This window comes from Sinocyclocheilus rhinocerous, unplaced genomic scaffold (assembly GCF_001515625.1).
Source record: "Sinocyclocheilus rhinocerous isolate Xijiao unplaced genomic scaffold, SAMN03320098_v1.1 scaffold1214, whole genome shotgun sequence".
In the NCBI taxonomy this organism is placed as follows: domain Eukaryota; kingdom Metazoa; phylum Chordata; class Actinopteri; order Cypriniformes; family Cyprinidae; genus Sinocyclocheilus; species Sinocyclocheilus rhinocerous.
Genome location: NW_015627891.1, coordinates 106,964 through 124,731, shown reverse-complemented (window position 1 = coordinate 124,731; position 17,768 = coordinate 106,964). Strand labels below are relative to the sequence as shown.

The 17,768-nt window shown below is 35.9% G+C and overlaps 3 protein-coding genes across 6 annotated transcripts; 2 read left to right on the top strand and 1 right to left on the bottom strand.

Annotated features, from left to right (window-relative positions):
- The first annotated feature begins 113 nt into the window (after nucleotides 1-113).
- LOC107736652 (cyclin-dependent kinase-like 1) lies at nucleotides 114-6,493 on the top strand. Its single transcript, XM_016548028.1, has 10 exons — nucleotides 114-383; nucleotides 905-1,125; nucleotides 2,707-2,828; nucleotides 3,253-3,325; nucleotides 4,316-4,406; nucleotides 4,533-4,733; nucleotides 4,826-4,908; nucleotides 4,993-5,049; nucleotides 5,270-5,425; nucleotides 5,997-6,493. Exons 2-10 carry the CDS (start codon nucleotides 958-960, stop codon nucleotides 6,096-6,098), a joined length of 1,053 nt encoding a protein of 350 aa, XP_016403514.1. The 5' UTR covers nucleotides 114-383; nucleotides 905-957; the 3' UTR covers nucleotides 6,099-6,493.
- A 447-nt stretch (nucleotides 6,494-6,940) lies between these two features.
- Nucleotides 6,941-11,265, bottom strand: LOC107736634 (ATP synthase subunit s, mitochondrial-like). 2 transcript variants are annotated; one of them, XM_016548019.1, is made up of 5 exons: nucleotides 11,180-11,265; nucleotides 10,833-10,946; nucleotides 9,350-9,558; nucleotides 8,120-8,291; nucleotides 6,941-7,317 (listed from the first exon to the last, which is right to left on the bottom strand). In XM_016548019.1, the coding sequence occupies exons 2-5, from the start codon at nucleotides 10,934-10,936 to the stop codon at nucleotides 7,203-7,205; spliced, it is 600 nt and encodes a 199-aa protein (XP_016403505.1). In that variant the 5' UTR covers nucleotides 10,937-10,946; nucleotides 11,180-11,265; the 3' UTR covers nucleotides 6,941-7,202. The 2 variants fall into 2 exon arrangements, with proteins under 2 accessions (XP_016403505.1, XP_016403500.1); XM_016548014.1 differs by having other exon boundaries at nucleotides 6,942-7,317; nucleotides 11,167-11,257.
- Nucleotides 11,266-11,403: 138 nt separating this feature from the next.
- Nucleotides 11,404-16,969, top strand: LOC107736610 (L-2-hydroxyglutarate dehydrogenase, mitochondrial-like). Of its 3 annotated transcripts, none has more exons than XM_016548006.1 (10): nucleotides 11,404-11,543; nucleotides 12,158-12,273; nucleotides 12,355-12,506; nucleotides 12,594-12,725; nucleotides 13,730-13,796; nucleotides 13,978-14,012; nucleotides 14,091-14,258; nucleotides 14,340-14,497; nucleotides 16,167-16,298; nucleotides 16,407-16,969. In XM_016548006.1, the coding sequence occupies exons 1-10, from the start codon at nucleotides 11,452-11,454 to the stop codon at nucleotides 16,600-16,602; spliced, it is 1,248 nt and encodes a 415-aa protein (XP_016403492.1). In that variant the 5' UTR covers nucleotides 11,404-11,451; the 3' UTR covers nucleotides 16,603-16,969. The 3 variants fall into 3 exon arrangements, with proteins under 3 accessions (XP_016403492.1, XP_016403486.1, XP_016403479.1); XM_016548000.1 differs by having other exon boundaries at nucleotides 13,730-13,892; nucleotides 14,355-14,497; XM_016547993.1 differs by having other exon boundaries at nucleotides 13,730-13,892.
- Nucleotides 16,970-17,768: the final 799 nt, after the last annotated feature.

Here is a 17,768-nt window from a genome sequence, read left to right as displayed (position 1 = left end):
ACATTTAATTTATGTCATAGGATGCAGGGATTTACAGTCCCACTGCTCTCGTTTCTTAAATGGCTGATCTGAGGTCAGATCGCGCGGATTGTTTCGCGCTTTCAGCGTGTTGCTGTGCAGATTGAAGCGCGCGCAGAGTGGAGGCGGAGTCTCGACGCGGTTGCTATGGCGACGGGCCGCTTGTAAATAGCGTGTTTTCTTCTCCATACGAACTCAAAACACATTTCTCGCGGTGCGCGGACACACGGTTGTATCTGACCGTCAGACTCACTCAGCACAACACAGCTCCGCTTATTTGACGCATTTCGATCTCAGGAAATTGCTGTTTTTTGTACGCTTTCATTTTTTATCATAAAGCAAATATTTGGACGAGACACTGGAAGGTAAGCTGGATACCTAACGTTATGCTCTCTATATATTATTATTAGATAATATAACTTGTATGCATATTGTATGTTTTGGTGCTGAGGTAAACTGGACAGTTTAGTACGTTACACTAGAGCAGTAGACTTGACTAGAACGGATCTTTACCACAATCATGTTAACGTTACATAACAGTAATGTCTTTCAGCACTAGGAAGACTTCAGTTACCTCAAAATACAAAATAAAGTTCAGTGACCTGCTTATATTATGTAAATAAAAATAATGTGAGGAGTTTGGTTCCCTAGTGGAACTTTTACTGGCCCAAAACAATTTCTAAATGTTATTTTTAAAAAAGGTAAAGAGGCCCAGAAAAATATACAATAAGAATTTTTGGTAACACTTTATTGTACAGTGTCCATGTTACATATTACATGTGCTTACTATAGTAGTAGTACTTTGTATAATTACACCGTAACTAGGTTGAAATAAAATATAAAAATTTTATCTCCAGCCCTGTATGTGTCATTTTTTTACATTTAGATCAACAACAAAGTGAGGCAGTATCTTAAGTGTGTTCTGCTGGTGTCACAGAGATGGAGAAGTATGAGAAGATCAGTAAGATTGGCGAAGGCTCGTACGGCGTCGTGTTCAAGTGCAGGAATAAAGACACCGGACAGATCGTTGCCATCAAGAAGTTTGTGGAGTCTGAGGATGATCCCCTCATCAAGAAAATAGCGCTCCGAGAAATCCGCATGCTGAAGGTACACACTGACACTGCTGGAATAATCCCAGCATAAACCAGCCTAAAATGATTTGTTGGTCTGAAATAGTTTAAAGTAGTTCCCCATCCTGGACAAGCTGGTTTTGTAGGATGGCCAGGTACGCCCAGATCCCCTTTAAAACCAGACAGTAAGACCAGCCAAACAGTTTAGGCTGCAGATGTTGAAGTCTTTTTGATTCTTGTTTTGTTAATATCGTCGTTTGTAGACTTGAAGAATAGTATATTAGTAGTATTTTGGTCTCATTAGTGGAACAGGATGTTTTAATAATCGGTGTCTGGAGCTCTTGTGTGATTTGCAAACTCTTTCCTTTGAGCTGAGAGCAAAGCAGTGGCCCTTTGAAGATCTGACATATCAGCCAACACTGGCTTACCAATTAATTTCACTCTGTTATGCATGAATGGATGGATGAATATTCTTGTTGTTCCCTTCCCCTTTCTTGAGTTTTTTTTTTTCCAGGAGGTTACTGTACCACAGACTTTAGTCCATTTATTTTATTTATTTAGTCATTTATTATTTTGTCTTTAAAGGGGGTTCCAGTTTATTCTAAACGTCTGAACTCTTGCAGTTGAAGATGGTTCTAGGATTTATACTGGGGTGGATGGTGATCTGTTTCTGTTGGCGATATGGGGCAGTGTCATTTTACTATTGTTCATATGCTATTATAATATTTGTTCATATTTTGAATTCGCTTTTTTTTATATTTCAGTTTTCATTTTAATTTGAGTAATTTATGTACTTTTGTAATTTTTACTAATAATAAATTATTAATTATTTTATTTTATATCATTAATAATTTTTTTAAATATTTCTATTAAGCTTTATTTTTATTTCAGTTTTAGTAATTTTAGTACTTCAACTAATTTATTTCAGTTAGTTACCAAGGCAACATTTCCATCCATTAAAGTTTTTCCATCTAATATTTATATTTTATTTTATTTCAGCTTTATTTCAGTTATCAAAAATTAAAATTAAGTTTTAGTTTTAGTTAACAATATCAACACTGATATGGGGTGTGTTTGTCATTGTGTGTTTTATGAAACATTTGATAAGACGGAAAGTTGCTAATCTTTTTTAACATATTTGTGTAAACACTTGAATGCTAAACCAAATGTACACATATAAAGTGGGGTCAAAAGTTTCAGACTGCATTGGAAATATGAAAGTTTTATCATCTGAACTTCTAAATAAAGTTTTAGGATTTTGATGATGCAAAATGAATAAGAAATATTTAAGACTCTGCAGTATTTGCTCACTATAAAAGCAAGAACATTTGTGACATTGGCTATGTGAAGTCCTCTGAACAGACGATCAGATTGTTCTTCCTTTCATTAAAGCAACATCTCAGATTATGCTGGAGAACATGATTATTAGGTTTTACACAAAACTGTAGCGTTCATCTTTAAAGCAAAAGTGGGACTAACCAAATATTAACATGCTCTGAAAAACTTGATTAAATTAGAATCAGATAAGAAGCATTTTCTCTAGTGTTCTTAGACTTTTTTGGATATGTTTCCACTCATAAAAATCCTGATTTGTTCATTACATTGTGTGTGTGTTTAGCAACTGAAACATCCAAACCTGGTGAATCTGATTGAGGTGTTCAGAAGAAAGAGAAAACTGCACCTGGTGTTTGAGTACTGCGACCACACCGTCCTAAATGAGCTGGAAAGATACCCAAGAGGGTGAGAACACACACACACACATACATGCAGACACACCTATAAAACAGCTCTGTGTTTCTCACACTAACACACATATTGTGTTTTTGTTGCTATGACGCCCAACATGTCTTTAGTGGAATGTTTACAGCAAGGATGCATTTGTCCTCTGTGGTGCACTTGAGGGAGACACTGTTAAACATTTAACAACATTTAACTCTTTATGTGTCGTCCTCTTGATTTACAAGTCAAGAATCAACCAAGCTCACACAGTAGAGCACTTATACATGCACATACACACTATATCATCAGAACCTATAGGGCTAGTGTGGATTTCAGTAGGAGGGTTGAGATAGACAGAAGGAATGGAGAAGAATGAATGGTTAAAGTGAGGTTTGAGTTCAGCTGCATTGTAACGCTTTTTGTGTGTATGTGTGTGTTCACTTAGCGTTCCAGAGCACATGGTTAAAAGCATCATCTGGCAAACACTTCAGGCTGTGAACTTCTGCCACAAACAAAACGTAAGAATTTCAGACTTGTTGCTGCTGTCTCACACTCTATTGCCTTCTTAACAGTATTACTTTCCCAGATTTAATGCCTTTGCCCAGATTAAAGAGTTGAAATGTACCCCTTTTATAAAATATAAAGGCAGCTGCTTTTATACTGTTAGAATTTTTTTGTGTGATATTGACTTATATTATAAAGAACAGTCTTATTTTAGTACCACTGATGTACTTTTACAGTATTTATTGATATTTGGAATCAGTTTCTATTTTTATATACATTTTTTCCATTTTTTAAATATATATATATTTTTTTTAGTTACTTTGTTGTGCATTTTTGTCATTTTAGTAGTTTTTCTTATTTGTCTATATAGTTTTTATTAATTTTTATTTCAGTTTTAGTGTTAATTATTTTAGTACATCACGTTAAACTAAATTAAAATAATACTTTTTTTTTTATTATTTTTTTTTAGTTCACTATAATAACCGTGATAAAGAAATGTCTTTTTTTCCTAAATTAAAAAAAATTGTGACTGTACTAAAGCAAGTTATTACAATATTATCTAGAAAATATTTACTTTGTATAAAGTATTCAAATTCTTTAAATATGTTAAATATATATATTGCATTAAACATATTTATGAATTAATTGAATATCTTAAGCTAACATATTTGTTAATTTGTTAATATTTTGTATTTTTTTTAATTCAAATTATTCACAGACCCCCTAGAACCCCTAATTTAAAAGAAGTGATTTTTGTTTTGTTTCATTTAGTTTTGTTTCACAAATTGGATCTGCCACCTATTTTAGTAAATCCCCAACATCATATGTATATATGTATACATATCATAAACAGTCTAGAATTGGAACCAGCACTTATTTTAGTGGATCCACCACCTAATGACTCTGTGAAAGAAGTCAATTTAATTTTAGTAAAGCATCTTAATTTTGTTTTAAATCAGTTAAATGTTTTAGGAGACTTGAGTAATTTAAAAATGTGTTTTTAGTGTATCCACAGAGATGTGAAGCCTGAAAATATTCTCATCACCAAACATCAGGTCATCAAACTCTGTGACTTTGGCTTTGCCAGGATCCTCAGTGCGTGTACACATACACATACACACCCACACACACACACACACACACACACACACACACACACACACACCACACACACTCTCTACCTTCAACTTTCCATTCATCTAATAACTTGCTCTTTTCCAGCGGGTCCATGTGATTATTACACGGATTATGTAGCGACACGGTGGTACAGAGCTCCAGAACTGCTAGTAGGAGACACGCAGTATGGCCCACCAGTGGACGTCTGGGCAGTAGGGTGTGTGTTTGCAGAGCTGCTCTCTGGTGCTCCTTTATGGCCGGGCAAATCCGATGTAGACCAGCTGTATCTGCTCAGGAAATCTCTGGGTAAGAAACACACATAACTCCAGCTGTTCATATGATATGTGAATGGATGCATGTAATGAATAGAATTTATTTGTGTGTTGTTGTGTTCATAGGCGAGTTGATTCCTCGACACCAGCAGGTGTTCAGCACTAACCAGTTCTTCAGTGGAGTTTGTGTCCCTAAACCACAGGAGATGGTCAGATGATCAAGGTTTCAAGTTTATTTTCTGAAGATCTTAAAAAGTAAACCCGTTCACACTCGATATGTGTCTAATCTATAGGAGCCTCTTGAACTGAAGTATCCAAATCTCTCGTACCAGGCGCTGAGCCTCATGAAGGTCAGTTAGACACACACACCATTCATACAGAAGTCCGCTGCGCACTCAGAACCAGTACCACATCTATAGGAGCCTCTTGAACTGAAGTATCCAAATCTCTCGTACCAGGCGCTGAGCCTCATGAAGGTCAGTTAGACACACACACACACCATTCATACAGAAGTCCGCTGCGCACTCAGAACCAGTACCAGCACGTCTGTCTGTTGTCTGTCTTTGTCAGGGTTGTCTGCGGATGGACCCGGCTGAGAGGTTGTCCTGTGAGCAGTTACTAGAACTGCCATACTTTGACAGTCTGCGAGAAGAGAGCGATAGTGTGACACGTGAACTGGACCGCAAGAGACGTACACGCAAGCCACGCAAACACCTGCCCCCTGGGGTCTGTTGCCATTGACTACAACACTCACATCTAGGGCTGGGCCGTGTGACCTTTATTGTGTGTGAAGCTGTGGAGTTCAGTAGTTATCAGTTATTCCAGGAGTTTATGTCCTAAAAATATTTTGGAGATAAACCACTGGAGATGAAGGATCATGTGACTCTAAAGACTGGAGTAATGATGCTGAAACTTAAGTTTTGCCATCACAGCATTAAACTGTTTTAAAATAGAAAATAAAATAGAACGAGTTAGTTCACGTTTTTACTGTATTTTTGTTTAAAAATGCAGCCTTGGTGAACATAAGAGGCTTCTTTCAAAGACATAAAAAAAAAACTTACCAACCCTAAGCTTTTGAACAGTGTTTAACAGAATATTTATTTATTTATATATTTATGTTTATTATTATTTTTATTTGATCATTTATTTTCAGGTATAAACATAACTATATTACGAATTTTTTTTTTTTTAAATACACTAGATTAATAAAACGTTTTGGTCATACTGCCCACCCCTACTTTTACCCATAGAAATCTCCTGTTTAGTTTAATATTTTAAATCCTCGTTCTCTGTGTAGTATCTGCCTCAGTTGGCCAGCAGTACCATCTTCCCAGCCGTGGAGAACAGAAAATACTACAACAACCTGCGCAAATTCAACTATCATCTGCCCAACATATGATGGATGTCAACTCATCAAGAACCTGAGAACTGACCGACCACCTCCCAGCTTGTGTGTGTGTGTGTGTGTGTGAGGATAGACAAAGGGCTCTGCTCTGCCTGTAGAACAATGATGTCACACTGCCAAAGACTCACAGAGGCATTTCTGTAATATGTAAAATGACAACAGCAATACTAATATTGTTAAAACTGAATGCTGTGTTTAATATTTTGATTAGAAACTGACATCAGTGCTATAGAAGAGTTTGCTCCGTGAGAGATTTTTTTTTACCTCTATTAGATCCAGATATTTTTCTTTATTATAAATCCTAATGATGCTTCATGTATGTTTGAAGTGTGTATATATGACTAAAATCATTTCTAGAGACGTAACCAGACCCAGACAGAATCAACACACTTTTTTCAGATTTTCTGTAGATAAAATTTTCCAGTATGTATTTTAAAAATCTGAATTCTGAGTTGTTGAAAGCACGATCAAGTTCGCCAAATTATTTAATAAATGAAGGCTTTGGGGATGTGTAGAACTCGTTTGAATTGTGCAGAAATCTGTGGCTCTTTCTGTGTGGGCCTGGACATAATCCTGTATTTTGTTTAACATTTATTACCCCATTGTGGACATAATGATCTTTTTGTTGCCTTTATGACTGGTGCTAATAATTGAGCCACTGACTTGCACCAGATGCCAAATTTGAGAGATGTGATTCACAAATATGTTTTTTTGTGTTAAAATTAATAGATGGAAAATTAAATAGTTTTTGGTTGTTTTCAGACTAAATCATTAAAGATCTTTCTGCAACATATATTTGTTTCTATAGCTTATTTATAAGAAATGAAACTAGTCGTGTATGAAGAAACAACAACAAAACGGTTTTTAAAATGTATTGATAATGGCAATATAACAAAACTCCATGTTGTTTGATCAAAGCTAATTCGGTGTTGTTGACTGAGCAGAGCAGCTCTCTGCATCTGTCCCTGGGATGCTAAGTTGCTTGGATACGGTTGCCACAGCAAGTCATGGACATCAGCCAGAGGGGTTGTCTGGCCTGGTCATGAGGCCGTGAGAGTTGTGGTTTTCCAAATGTGCTCTGAGAAGCACTGTGATTGGCTAAGCGAGATCCAGTTCTACAGTGAGTCTGGGAAGTGCAGTCTGGAGTCTGTCCACAGTCTGATCTTTATCTTTTACACCAGGCAGATCACTGAGAAGCAGCCACTCCATGTTCCTAATATACACACCACACACACGATCAGAGGTAACACTTATTATGTCAGTAGCAGAAGCCACTGATTTTACTCTAGTGACAATTTAACCAATATATCAGCCAGGGCTGTTCTTCTCAAAAGTAGATCACTGAAACTTTTGGCAGCACTGGTCTCTATGATCAACTTTAAGGAACAGTTCACCCAAAAATGACAATTTACTGAGAATTTACTCACTCTCAGGCCATCTAAGATGTAGATGAGTTTTTTCTTCATTGGAACAGATTTGGAGAATTTTAGCATTACATCATTTACTTACCATTGGATCCTCTGCAGTGAATGGGTGCCGTCAGAATGAGAGTCCAAACAGCTAATAAAAACATCATAATACATGCAGCTTTTGCTTCACAAGACTTATTTACGGACAAATTAATTGCTGGCCTGGAGTTGCTTGGATTACTTGTGGATTACTGATGTTTTTATCAGCTGTTGGACACTCATTCTGACGGCACCCATTCACTGCAGAGGATCCATTGGTGAGCAAGTGATGTAATGCTAAATTTCTTCTAACTGTTGAGAAAAAAAATCTACATCTTGGATGGCCTGAGGATGAGTACATTTTCAGCAAATTTTCATTTTTGGGTGAAGTACCCCTTTAACTGCTTTACACTGCTTCTGGGAAACGCAACCCTGGCTGACTAATTCTCCAATAGCTGGTCATTTGAGATTATCAACATCATCCAATTACCATGCTTATACGGCATACACACAAAATTATGGGCAATAATGAGATCCAAACTGAAATTAAAGATGCTGTTGCCATACCTGAGGTGATGCAGAGCAATGATTCCTTTATCTGTCACGTTGCCACAGGAAACTACTGTCATGTTTTTCAAACTGTCCTGCAGCGTCTTTATTTGACTCAAATGCTCCAGACAGGCATCTTCTATATAAATACACTTATTGAACCTGATTTCCTCTACGTGCTCGAGACCCTCTAAACACAAAAACAAATGCGTGTTAGTACCAACAATTCTTTAGATGCCTTTGGTAAATATTAATTAATATATAGTCCAAACGATCAGCAACCATTTGGACTTTTTTAATTCTTTAAAATATCTTACATTTTATTTATTTTTAAAACAAATAAATATGTTGTATATATAATTTTTTTTAGATATAATTAATACATTCAAAAGTTTGAGGTCAGTAGATTTTTTTAAAGAAATAAATTTTTTAAGTAGACATAAATGCATTAAATTGATCTGTTGTGCTAATTAATATTTTTGTGGAAACTGATTTTTTTTCAGGATTCTTTGATGAATAGATAGTTCAAAAGAACAGTATTTATTAAAAAGAAATTTTTTACATTATTAATGTCTTTACTGTCACTTACAATCAGTTACCTTATGTAGCAGAATTTCATAAATATTAAATTAAATTGTAATTAAATTACAATAATTTAAGTGTCAATCCTCTGTTGCCATCCTCTGATAATCATTTGGTCGGCATATGACTAGGTGAAATGGGCAAGTTGAAGTATGCTGGTGCTGTTATATTAAGTGTAGAAATGTCAAATGTAGTGTACTGTATAGGAAACCTGGATGTGTGAAAAGACTGAGTGTGAGTGAAAAAAAGAGAGGACTGCACTGTATCAGTCTGTGTAAAACACCCCTTAGCTTTACGTCACTTTTTCCCACAACTGAACCTCGCATCCTCACCTGTGACACAGACAGTGTCTCATCCTCACCTGTGACACACACACGGTGTCTCAGTGTCTCACCACATCTCACACACACACACGGTAGCGTCTTCACAAACTTTCCCTCTCTGGGGTCTAATTTAATAAATAATGCAAGAGTGTTTTGCTGAAGCAAATGGAGTAAGAGATCTTAGAGTTGAAGCAGGTGTTTGACCTTCTCCATTCACTGATGATTTCATTAAATTTGCATAGGTAATGTCACAATGCTAAAGGTTAAAAGATAATTCTGCTACATAAAGGTAACTGGGTCAGGGCAATGAGACGGGTGTTTATGCGTTTAATCGATCACTTACCCAGATGATCAAAACCTCGATACATGATGCAGGACTCTGTGGCATCAATAGCTTCTATCTGGTACCGTCCCAACGGCCCAGTCGGGAGTCCATTGTAGTCGTGCTGCCAGCGGTCGAAACCACGGAACCGAACTTTTGCACCACACCTCAGGAGCCACTCGGCAGCAGCTCGATCAGGACCCACCGCTTTAATACGCTCATAATCAACTCTATATTGAAAAACACAACAGTTACGGATCACTGCATCTGGGAAGCTGACATGACATTTCAAGCAGTGACTTCCGTGTGCTGCAGTGTGACAGGCCATCTAAAACCCGTGATAGATCAATTAAATGTCTGCTTTTGTAGCCATTTTTAATGGATAGTGCACATTTTCAGTTTTGTTTAAACTACCATTCAAATGTTTGGGGTCAATTTTTTTTTTTTTTTAAAGAAGTCTCTTATGCTCACCAGGGCTGCATTTATTTGATCAAAAATACAGGAAAAACAGTAATATTGTGAAATATTATTACAGTTTAAGATGAACTATTTTCTATTTTAATATTATTTCAAAATGTACTCTTTTCCTGTGATGGCAAAGCTGAATTTTCAGCATCATTACATGATCATCCAGTCTTCAGTGTCACATGATCCTTCAGGAATCATTCTAATATGCTGATTTGATGCTAAAGAAACATTTCTTATTATTATCAATGTTGACAACAGTTGGTCTGCTTAATATTGTTGTAGAAACTGAAATTTTTTTTAGGATTATTTGATGAATAGAAAGTTCAAATCAACAGCATTTATTTGAACCAGAAAACTATTTACAACATTATAAATCAACATTATAACATTACAACATGATAAATGTCTTTACTGTCATTTTTGCTTAATACCAGTATTTTATTTTTTTTTTTTCAAATAAATAAAAATAAAATCTCACTGACCTCAAACCTTTGAACGGCACTGTATATCTTATTTGTTGTGACAGAACTGCACTAAATGTATTTCAATTTTATAGCATCCAGTAGCAACACAGCTTTTTGGCATCAGTATTTGATAAATGAAAAACATATTTGTTGACCACTATTAACTTTTTTGTACAGCAATGTTCAACATGGAACTTTTAAAATTAATTTGTCACACTTCAGGACTGTTCAAGTGAAATGCAGAAACTAAAAAGAAATGATGACCAGTAAAAGCACGTAAAACATACACTAGATGCTATTATTTTAAAGTTCAGACTCTAAATAAGAGCTGTTGTTGTGAATTAGCAGACTTAGATTAGTCTCTGTAGGGATTCCTCACTCTATGGAACAGACTAATCACTAGACATTAGTCCCTTTATATTTATGGCTTTCACACTCAACATTTTGGTTGCTGTAATTGGCCTCAGGTGCTTTACAGTCTGCTGTGGGTTGGGAACGGAAATAAATTATGACATTAGAGAAATATTAATGTAGTTACATAACTGTTGTTTTGAAAAATATCCAAGACTTACTTGTTGAAAACAGCATTGAGCCACCCCCAGAACTCACGACTGCCCCCTGACGGCTGCTTATGTGCGGATAAAATCCTCCGCGCTGACCAGGTGAACAATCTCATGTCTATATGGCTGAGATAAACAGAGAGAAAGAGACGAGATGTCAAAGCACGAAAACGCATAGTTTAATGACACTTTCTAATAGCAGAATGATCCGTGTACGCTGTGATCCTGTCATTGAATATAGAGGACAACGTAATTTATCAAACCTCTAAATGTCGTAAAGCTCAGAGAGAATATCATTAACACACATACCATACATAGAATCTTGAGGAATAAAATAGTGTAAAACCTGCAAAACTGACCCTGCGGTTCGGGTCTGTGCTGTTCTGTATATGCGCGGAGTGTTTACATCCTGCGTCCTCCATGCGCGCTTGCTGATCGTTCACCCGTTACGCCACTACGTCTCGCGCTCTCATTGGTCAGTGAGTGTACGTCGGGGGCGGGGCTACGAAGGACAGATTCAGAAGAAGATTCCTTTACCTGAGATTAAACCATACCGAGTCAGCGACGAGCACTATGATTACACGGTTTTAATAAGTCTGTTAGAAAAAGTGAAAACGTAACTTGTGGAATAATGATACGAACTTTCGGTACAGGATCTGTGTGCGCGCACTTACTGTTACAGGGATCAAAGTATGCAACGTGCAGAGCTGCACACCACAGCGGGTGAGAATAACAACAGCACTCGAGTACTTAAAACATCAGTACAGAGTACTTACACTGACAGAAAGTGTTCCGACTGTAGTGTTACACTAAGTACCCTACTAAAAGTCCTTCAGCTATAGTATCACAATTAGTATTGTGACTGTACAGGGATATTGTTTTAGTGCAATCAATCACACTATGCACCGATAAAGGGATAGTTCACAAAATAAATTCAATTCTGTCATTATTTACTCACCCTCATGTCGTTCCAAACCTGTTTGACTATTTCTTGTGTGGAACGTAACATATTTTGAAGAATGTTGTACTTCCACTGTATGGAGAAAAAAAGTTAGAGACAGTTATCAAAATGTCTTAATTTCTGTTCCACAGAGAATGGAAAGTCAAACAGGTTTAAAATGGCACCAAATTAAAAATAAAACACTACAAACTAAAATCAGACATTTTAAATGCTACAAGTGAATTTAGGCATCACAGCATAATAATGAATAGTATTATTTATACTAGAGTGTTAGATGAAGGCAAATGTTATCTAAATGTACTGTATAAATAGGGGACATAATTATGCACAGTTAAATATCCAATATCGGCTGATTTTATACCGTTATAATGTGTAGCTCTTTCGATGTGGCCATTATTGGTGGAGGGATTGTTGGACTGGCCTCTTCCAGAGAGCTGATCCTCAGGCACCCAAACTTCACCTTTACCCTGCTGGAGAAAGAAAAGGAACTTGGTAAGTGTGTGTGTGTTCTTGATACTTCTTCATATCCGTCTTGATTTCTTATTCATTTCTTTTGTGTATTCCTTCCCACAGCTCTCCATCAGACAGGTCATAACAGTGGTGTGATCCACTCTGGGATTTACTACACGCCGGGCTCTCTGAAGGCTCAGCTTTGTGTCCGTGGAGCCACGCTGACATATCAGTACTGCCAGAAGAAAGGTGTGCCTTATAAGAGATGTGGCAAGGTGAGAACGAACATAGGCCCCCTTAATACCACAGATACCAAAGAGCATTGACTCTATAGTATCCAGTGTGTATGTGTGTGACTTCAGCTTATTGTAGCAGTGGAGAGAGAGGAGATTCCCCGACTGAAAGCTCTATATGAGCGCGGTCAGATGAACAATGTACAAGATCTCCGGCTGATTGATGCCAAGGCCATCCGAGAGAAAGAGCCGTACTGCAGGGTGAGTGACATCTGTTTGTGTGTTAATGAAAAATAGGGTTAATATTTTCCACTCTTGTACCATCCACTGGTTTGATCAGTAACCAGGAGATTGCAAAAGTGCTGTCATCTGGCTTTTACCTGATTCAGGTGACCTTAGGCCTGCTGTTTCAAACACTGAGCAATTAACCTATTTATGACTATCATGTATGTATTTGTATTTTGTATAACGTGTTTTAACCTCAGTGGTTATGTCAGTTTATGTTAAGCTGGCCCTCACATACACTACAGTTCAAAAGTTTGGGGTCGGAAGAAGATGTCAAAATGCTGCGTTTATTTTATTAAAAATACAGGAACAATTTTAATATGTTTTAAAATGTAATTTATTCCTGTGATGGCAAAGTTTAATTTTCAGCATCATTACTCCAGTCTTCAGTGTCACATGATCCTTCAGAAATCATTCTAATGTGATGATTTGGTGCTCAAGAAACATTTCTTATTATCATCAATATTGAAAACACTTTTTTGAAAACACTTTTTTCATTCTTTGATGAATAGAAAGTTCAAAAGAACAGAATTTATTAGATATAGAAACATTTTGTAATATTATAAATGTCTTATAATATTACAAAATTATAAATTTGTTTTAAAAAAGCCCATTTAGACAGGAAGAGATCATCCGAACATCATAACATGCAACTAATAACTGTTTGTTTTGTTTATAGATAATATTTTGTTAAATATGTAATACTACAACAGACTATAGTGTGACTTTCAGTAATCAGAATTTCTGTTTGTCCAAAATTAATATAAACAAATAGTTTCCCAGTTTATATTAGAAAATGAAGCAGAATTTCAGCTTTTTACTGGCGCAACCCTAAAGTCCCGGAAGTGCCAGCCAATCAGATCTGCTGGGAACTGCTGATTTCAGCCAACCTGTGCCATTTTTGCCTGCAAATATACATAAAACAGTCAGAGAATGGACTGTACATGTAATAATGAATGGTATTTTTTGTTTCTCCATAGGGCATCATGGCATTGGACTCTCCAAACACAGGGATTGTTGACTGGCAGTTAGTAGCTCTGACCTACGGTAAGGAATTCCAGGAAGTAGGTGGCACTGTGATAACTGACTTTGAAGCATCTGACATTAAGGTGGCAGCAGAAAGCCCAGCTGGGAGTGCTGAAGGTGAGTCACGTGACCTGCTCAAAGTCTCAGACCTCTTTATTTTCTTTAATATCACTGTATTCATCTCTTCACTATGTGTGTTTAGGCCTGAAATATCCCATCATCATCAAAAGCTCACAGGTGAGAAACTGATGTGTATGAATCATGTTTTTATGATCTCTTGGGTTGGTGTCTTAGTATGGCTGTGTTTGTGTGCAGGGGAAGGAGGTGAGGTGTAGGTTTGTGTTGACGTGTGGAGGCCTTTACTCTGATCGGTTGTCTGAGATATCTGGCTGTAGTTCAGAGCCCCGTATTGTTCCCTTCAGAGGAGATTACCTGGTGCTCAAGCCAGAGAAAAATTTCCTGGTCAGGGGCAACATCTATCCTGTGAGTAGAAACACCCCACACAGACACATAATGCTCAGATATACGAGAACGTGTGTTTAAGGACTCTGTTTGTATGCTGAGGTGCCAAACCCACAGTTCCCATTTCTTGGATTCCATTTCACCCCTCGTATGGACGGTAGCGTCTGGCTGGGCCCAAACGCTGTTTTGGCTTTTAAAAGGGAGGGATATAAACTCTTTGACTTCGACACACAAGACTTCATTAATGCGGTCTCCTACAGGTACAATGAAATACACTTTGGCATCTATAAGTTGAAAAGTTTGGGGTCAGTAAATTAAATTGATCAGAAGTGACAGTAAAAATATTTACAAAAGATTTGTGTGTCAAATAAATGCTGTTCTTTTGAACTTTCCATTTATCAAATAATCTTGGAAAGAAATATTAAGCTGCAACTGTTTTCAACATTGATAATGATAAAAAAAAAAAGTTTCTTAAGCAGATCAGGATATAAGAATGATTTCTAAAAGATCATGTGATGCTGAAGACTGGAGCAATGGCTGCTGAAAATTCAGCTTTGCCATCACAGGAATAAATTGTATTTTATAATATATTGAAATAGAAAACAATTATTTTAAATTGTAATATTATTTCACAATATGACTATTTTTTACTGTATTTTTGCTCAAATAAATGCACAAGCGTAAAAAATTCTAATGAAAAAATCTTACAGACCTTACTTTTTTATGGTAGTGTACACTCATATTAACATTCTCATGCATGCATAGAGTGCACTTAAAGAAATATTCAGGGTTTAGTTAAGCTCAGTCGACAGCACCTGTGGCATAATATTGATTACTACAAAAATTTATTTCACCTAGTTTTCTTTAAAAAAAAATCTAGGTTACAGTGAGATACTTACAATGGAAGTGAATGGGGTCAATCATTAAATGCTAAAATACTCAGTAGTATAGCCACCTGACTAAATAATGTAAGTTGAAAAGTTTGGGGTCAGTAAATTAAATTGATCAGAAGTGACAGTAAAAATATTTACAAAAGATTTGTGTGTCAAATAAATGCTGTTCTTTTGAACTTTCCATTTATCAAATAATCTTGGAAAGAAATATTAAGCTGCAACTGTTTTCGACATTGATAATGATTAAAAAAAAAAAGTTTCTTTTTTTTAAATTGTATTTTATAATATATTGAAATAGAAAACAATTATTTTAAATTGTAATATTATTTCACAATATGACTATTTTTTACTGTATTTTTGCTCAAATAAATGCACAAGCGTAAAAAATTCTAATGAAAAAATCTTACAGACCTTACTTTTTTATGGTAGTGTACACTCATATTAACATTCTCATGCATGCATAGAGTGCACTTAAAGAAATATTCAGGGTTTAGTTAAGCTCAGTCGACAGCACCTGTGGCATAATATTGATTACTACAAAAATTTATTTCACCTAGTTTTCTTTTAAAAAAAATCTAGGTTACAGTGAGATACTTACAATGGAAGTGAATGGGGTCAATCATTAAATGCTAAAATACTCAATAGTATAGCCACCTGACTAAATAATGTGTGTTAACATGATTTTAGTGTAAAAAATTACTTACTAACTTGTGTAGTTATATCCAATTTTACAACTTTGTTACCATGGCAACATAATGCCTAAAACCCTAAAACGACCATAAAGATGACAATGTTACAGCTCAAATAATATGCTTTATTAGACAAATTAATGTGTTTTTATAAATGGTTTTAAAGTAAGTTTAATAAAACAAGGGATGAGTCGAAACATTACCCCAAAAATGATGTCTATTGAGCTTACTGAACCCAGAATATTTCTTTAAGTTCATTTTATGATGAACTGTCTTATTCAAGACAGTTTCTTGAATTAAAAACGAGGCTCCTTGCTCATGTTCATAATGTATATGTGTGTATGTAGGGGTCTGCAGAGGCTGGTAATGAAGAATATTGTTTATGGAATGGGGGAAATATACAGAGGTGTGTTTACCAGTGCTCAGGTAAAGAACCTGCAGAAGTTCATACCTGAACTGAACCCCAGTGATGTCCTCAGGTACAGACACACAAACACTATTGAGAAGGATCATATGAGTCATGCATAATCTCATTTATTATTACAATTGTCCTGCTTGTAAATGTTTCTGCATGCTGGTTTGTGCAGAGGGCCGTCAGGTGTGCGTGCACAGGCTTTGGATGCTGAAGGAAACCTGGTGGATGATTTTGTGTTTGATGGAGGGAAGGGAGAGCTGGGCAGCCGGATTCTGCATGTACGCAATGCACCGTCACCCGCTGCAAGCTCCTCCCTGGCCATCGCTGAGATGATCACAGATGAGCTGGAGAAAAGATTTAAACTGTAGACATACCTCAGATGACGTTAGCATAACCTTGATTATACTCTCACTCTTATACTTCAATTCAGAGTATAAAAGACTTAATTATAGAATAAGTGCTACTTTTATAGTAGTGGGGAACAGTAATAATCTAAGGACATTTCTGGTGCTTTTTTCTAATGTGTCTTCTGAAAATGATGCAGATTTTAGGAGATTTATTATGTTATTATGTCTTTGTAAATCTGATGATTTATGAGGAAAAAGAACTGCCTTAAAACAATGTATAAATGTATGCGTTCACTCCATATCTGAATTTGTAAAAATAAAGCATGGTGAATTCTATTAGCTGATGGGTCTTTAAATTATCACTAATCTCTCATGTCTGAAGAAAGATATCGGGTCATTCGGAAAAAAAAAAAAACTTCTGATTTGTGTATTGTAGAACCAGGGTTCTCATCTTTTTTGACTCCAAGGTCTCCCATTGTCTGTAACAATATTTGAAGGCCTGACACCGCTTGTTTTTGTCAATTAAATTTCAGGATTCCAAAAATGATAGATGCTGAATGTTCTTTAAGGATCAAACTCTTTTTAACTAATGAATATACATGACTATTACAGTTGTTTGTGATTTACTTTTTTTTTTTTACTTTAAATTTCAAGACAAAATATATTTTAAAGCTTAACATAACTATAAAAATTTATACTCTTTATAGAAATGCCCCTTAATATTTTATTAATTTACATTACTCTTCAATATGTTATTGATATGTGACCCTGGACCACAAAACCAGTCTTAAGTCGCTGGGGTATATTTGTAGCAATAGCCAAAAATCATTAGGATATTAAGTAAAGATCATGTTCCATGAAGACATTTTGTAAATTTCCTACTGTAAATATATTAAAACTTAATTTTTGATTAGTAATATGCATTGCTAAGAACTTCATTTGGACAACTTTAAAGGCGATTTTCTCAATATTTTTTTTTTTTTTTTTGCACCCTCAGATTCCAGATTTTCAAATAGTTGTATCTCGGCCAAATATTGTCCTATCCTAACAAACCATACATAAATGGGAAGCTTATTTATTCAGCTTTCAGATGATGTGTAAATCTCAATTTCGAAAAATTGACCCTTATGACTGGTTTTGTGGTCCAGGGTCACATATCATTACTTGTCTAGAAATCACACACCTCA

What these genes read in the sequence shown, in the direction of transcription:
- LOC107736652 (XM_016548028.1), top strand. Translation starts at nt 958, where the DNA reads ATGGAGAAGTATGAGAAGATCAGTAAGATTGGCGAAGGCTCGTACGGC. An exon ending in TCTGCTCAGGAAATCTCTGG is followed by an intron (nt 4,734 to 4,825) that starts GTAAGAAACACA and finishes TTGTGTTCATAG; the next exon opens with GCGAGTTGATTCCTCGACAC. An exon ending in AGGCGCTGAGCCTCATGAAG is followed by an intron (nt 5,050 to 5,269) that starts GTCAGTTAGACA and finishes TGTCTTTGTCAG; the next exon opens with GGTTGTCTGCGGATGGACCC.
- LOC107736634 (XM_016548019.1), bottom strand. Translation starts at nt 10,936, where the DNA reads ATGAGATTGTTCACCTGGTCAGCGCGGAGGATTTTATCCGCACATAAG. An exon ending in CTCAATGCTGTTTTCAACAA is followed by an intron (nt 9,559 to 10,832) that starts GTAAGTCTTGGA and finishes TTTTCAATATAG; the next exon opens with AGTTGATTATGAGCGTATTA. An exon ending in ATTGCTCTGCATCACCTCAG is followed by an intron (nt 7,318 to 8,119) that starts GTATGGCAACAG and finishes TGTGTATATTAG; the next exon opens with GAACATGGAGTGGCTGCTTC.
- LOC107736610 (XM_016547993.1), top strand. Translation starts at nt 11,452, where the DNA reads ATGATACGAACTTTCGGTACAGGATCTGTGTGCGCGCACTTACTGTTA. An exon ending in AGAGCTGCACACCACAGCGG is followed by an intron (nt 11,544 to 12,157) that starts GTGAGAATAACA and finishes TATAATGTGTAG; the next exon opens with CTCTTTCGATGTGGCCATTA. An exon ending in CTTATAAGAGATGTGGCAAG is followed by an intron (nt 12,507 to 12,593) that starts GTGAGAACGAAC and finishes GTGTGACTTCAG; the next exon opens with CTTATTGTAGCAGTGGAGAG.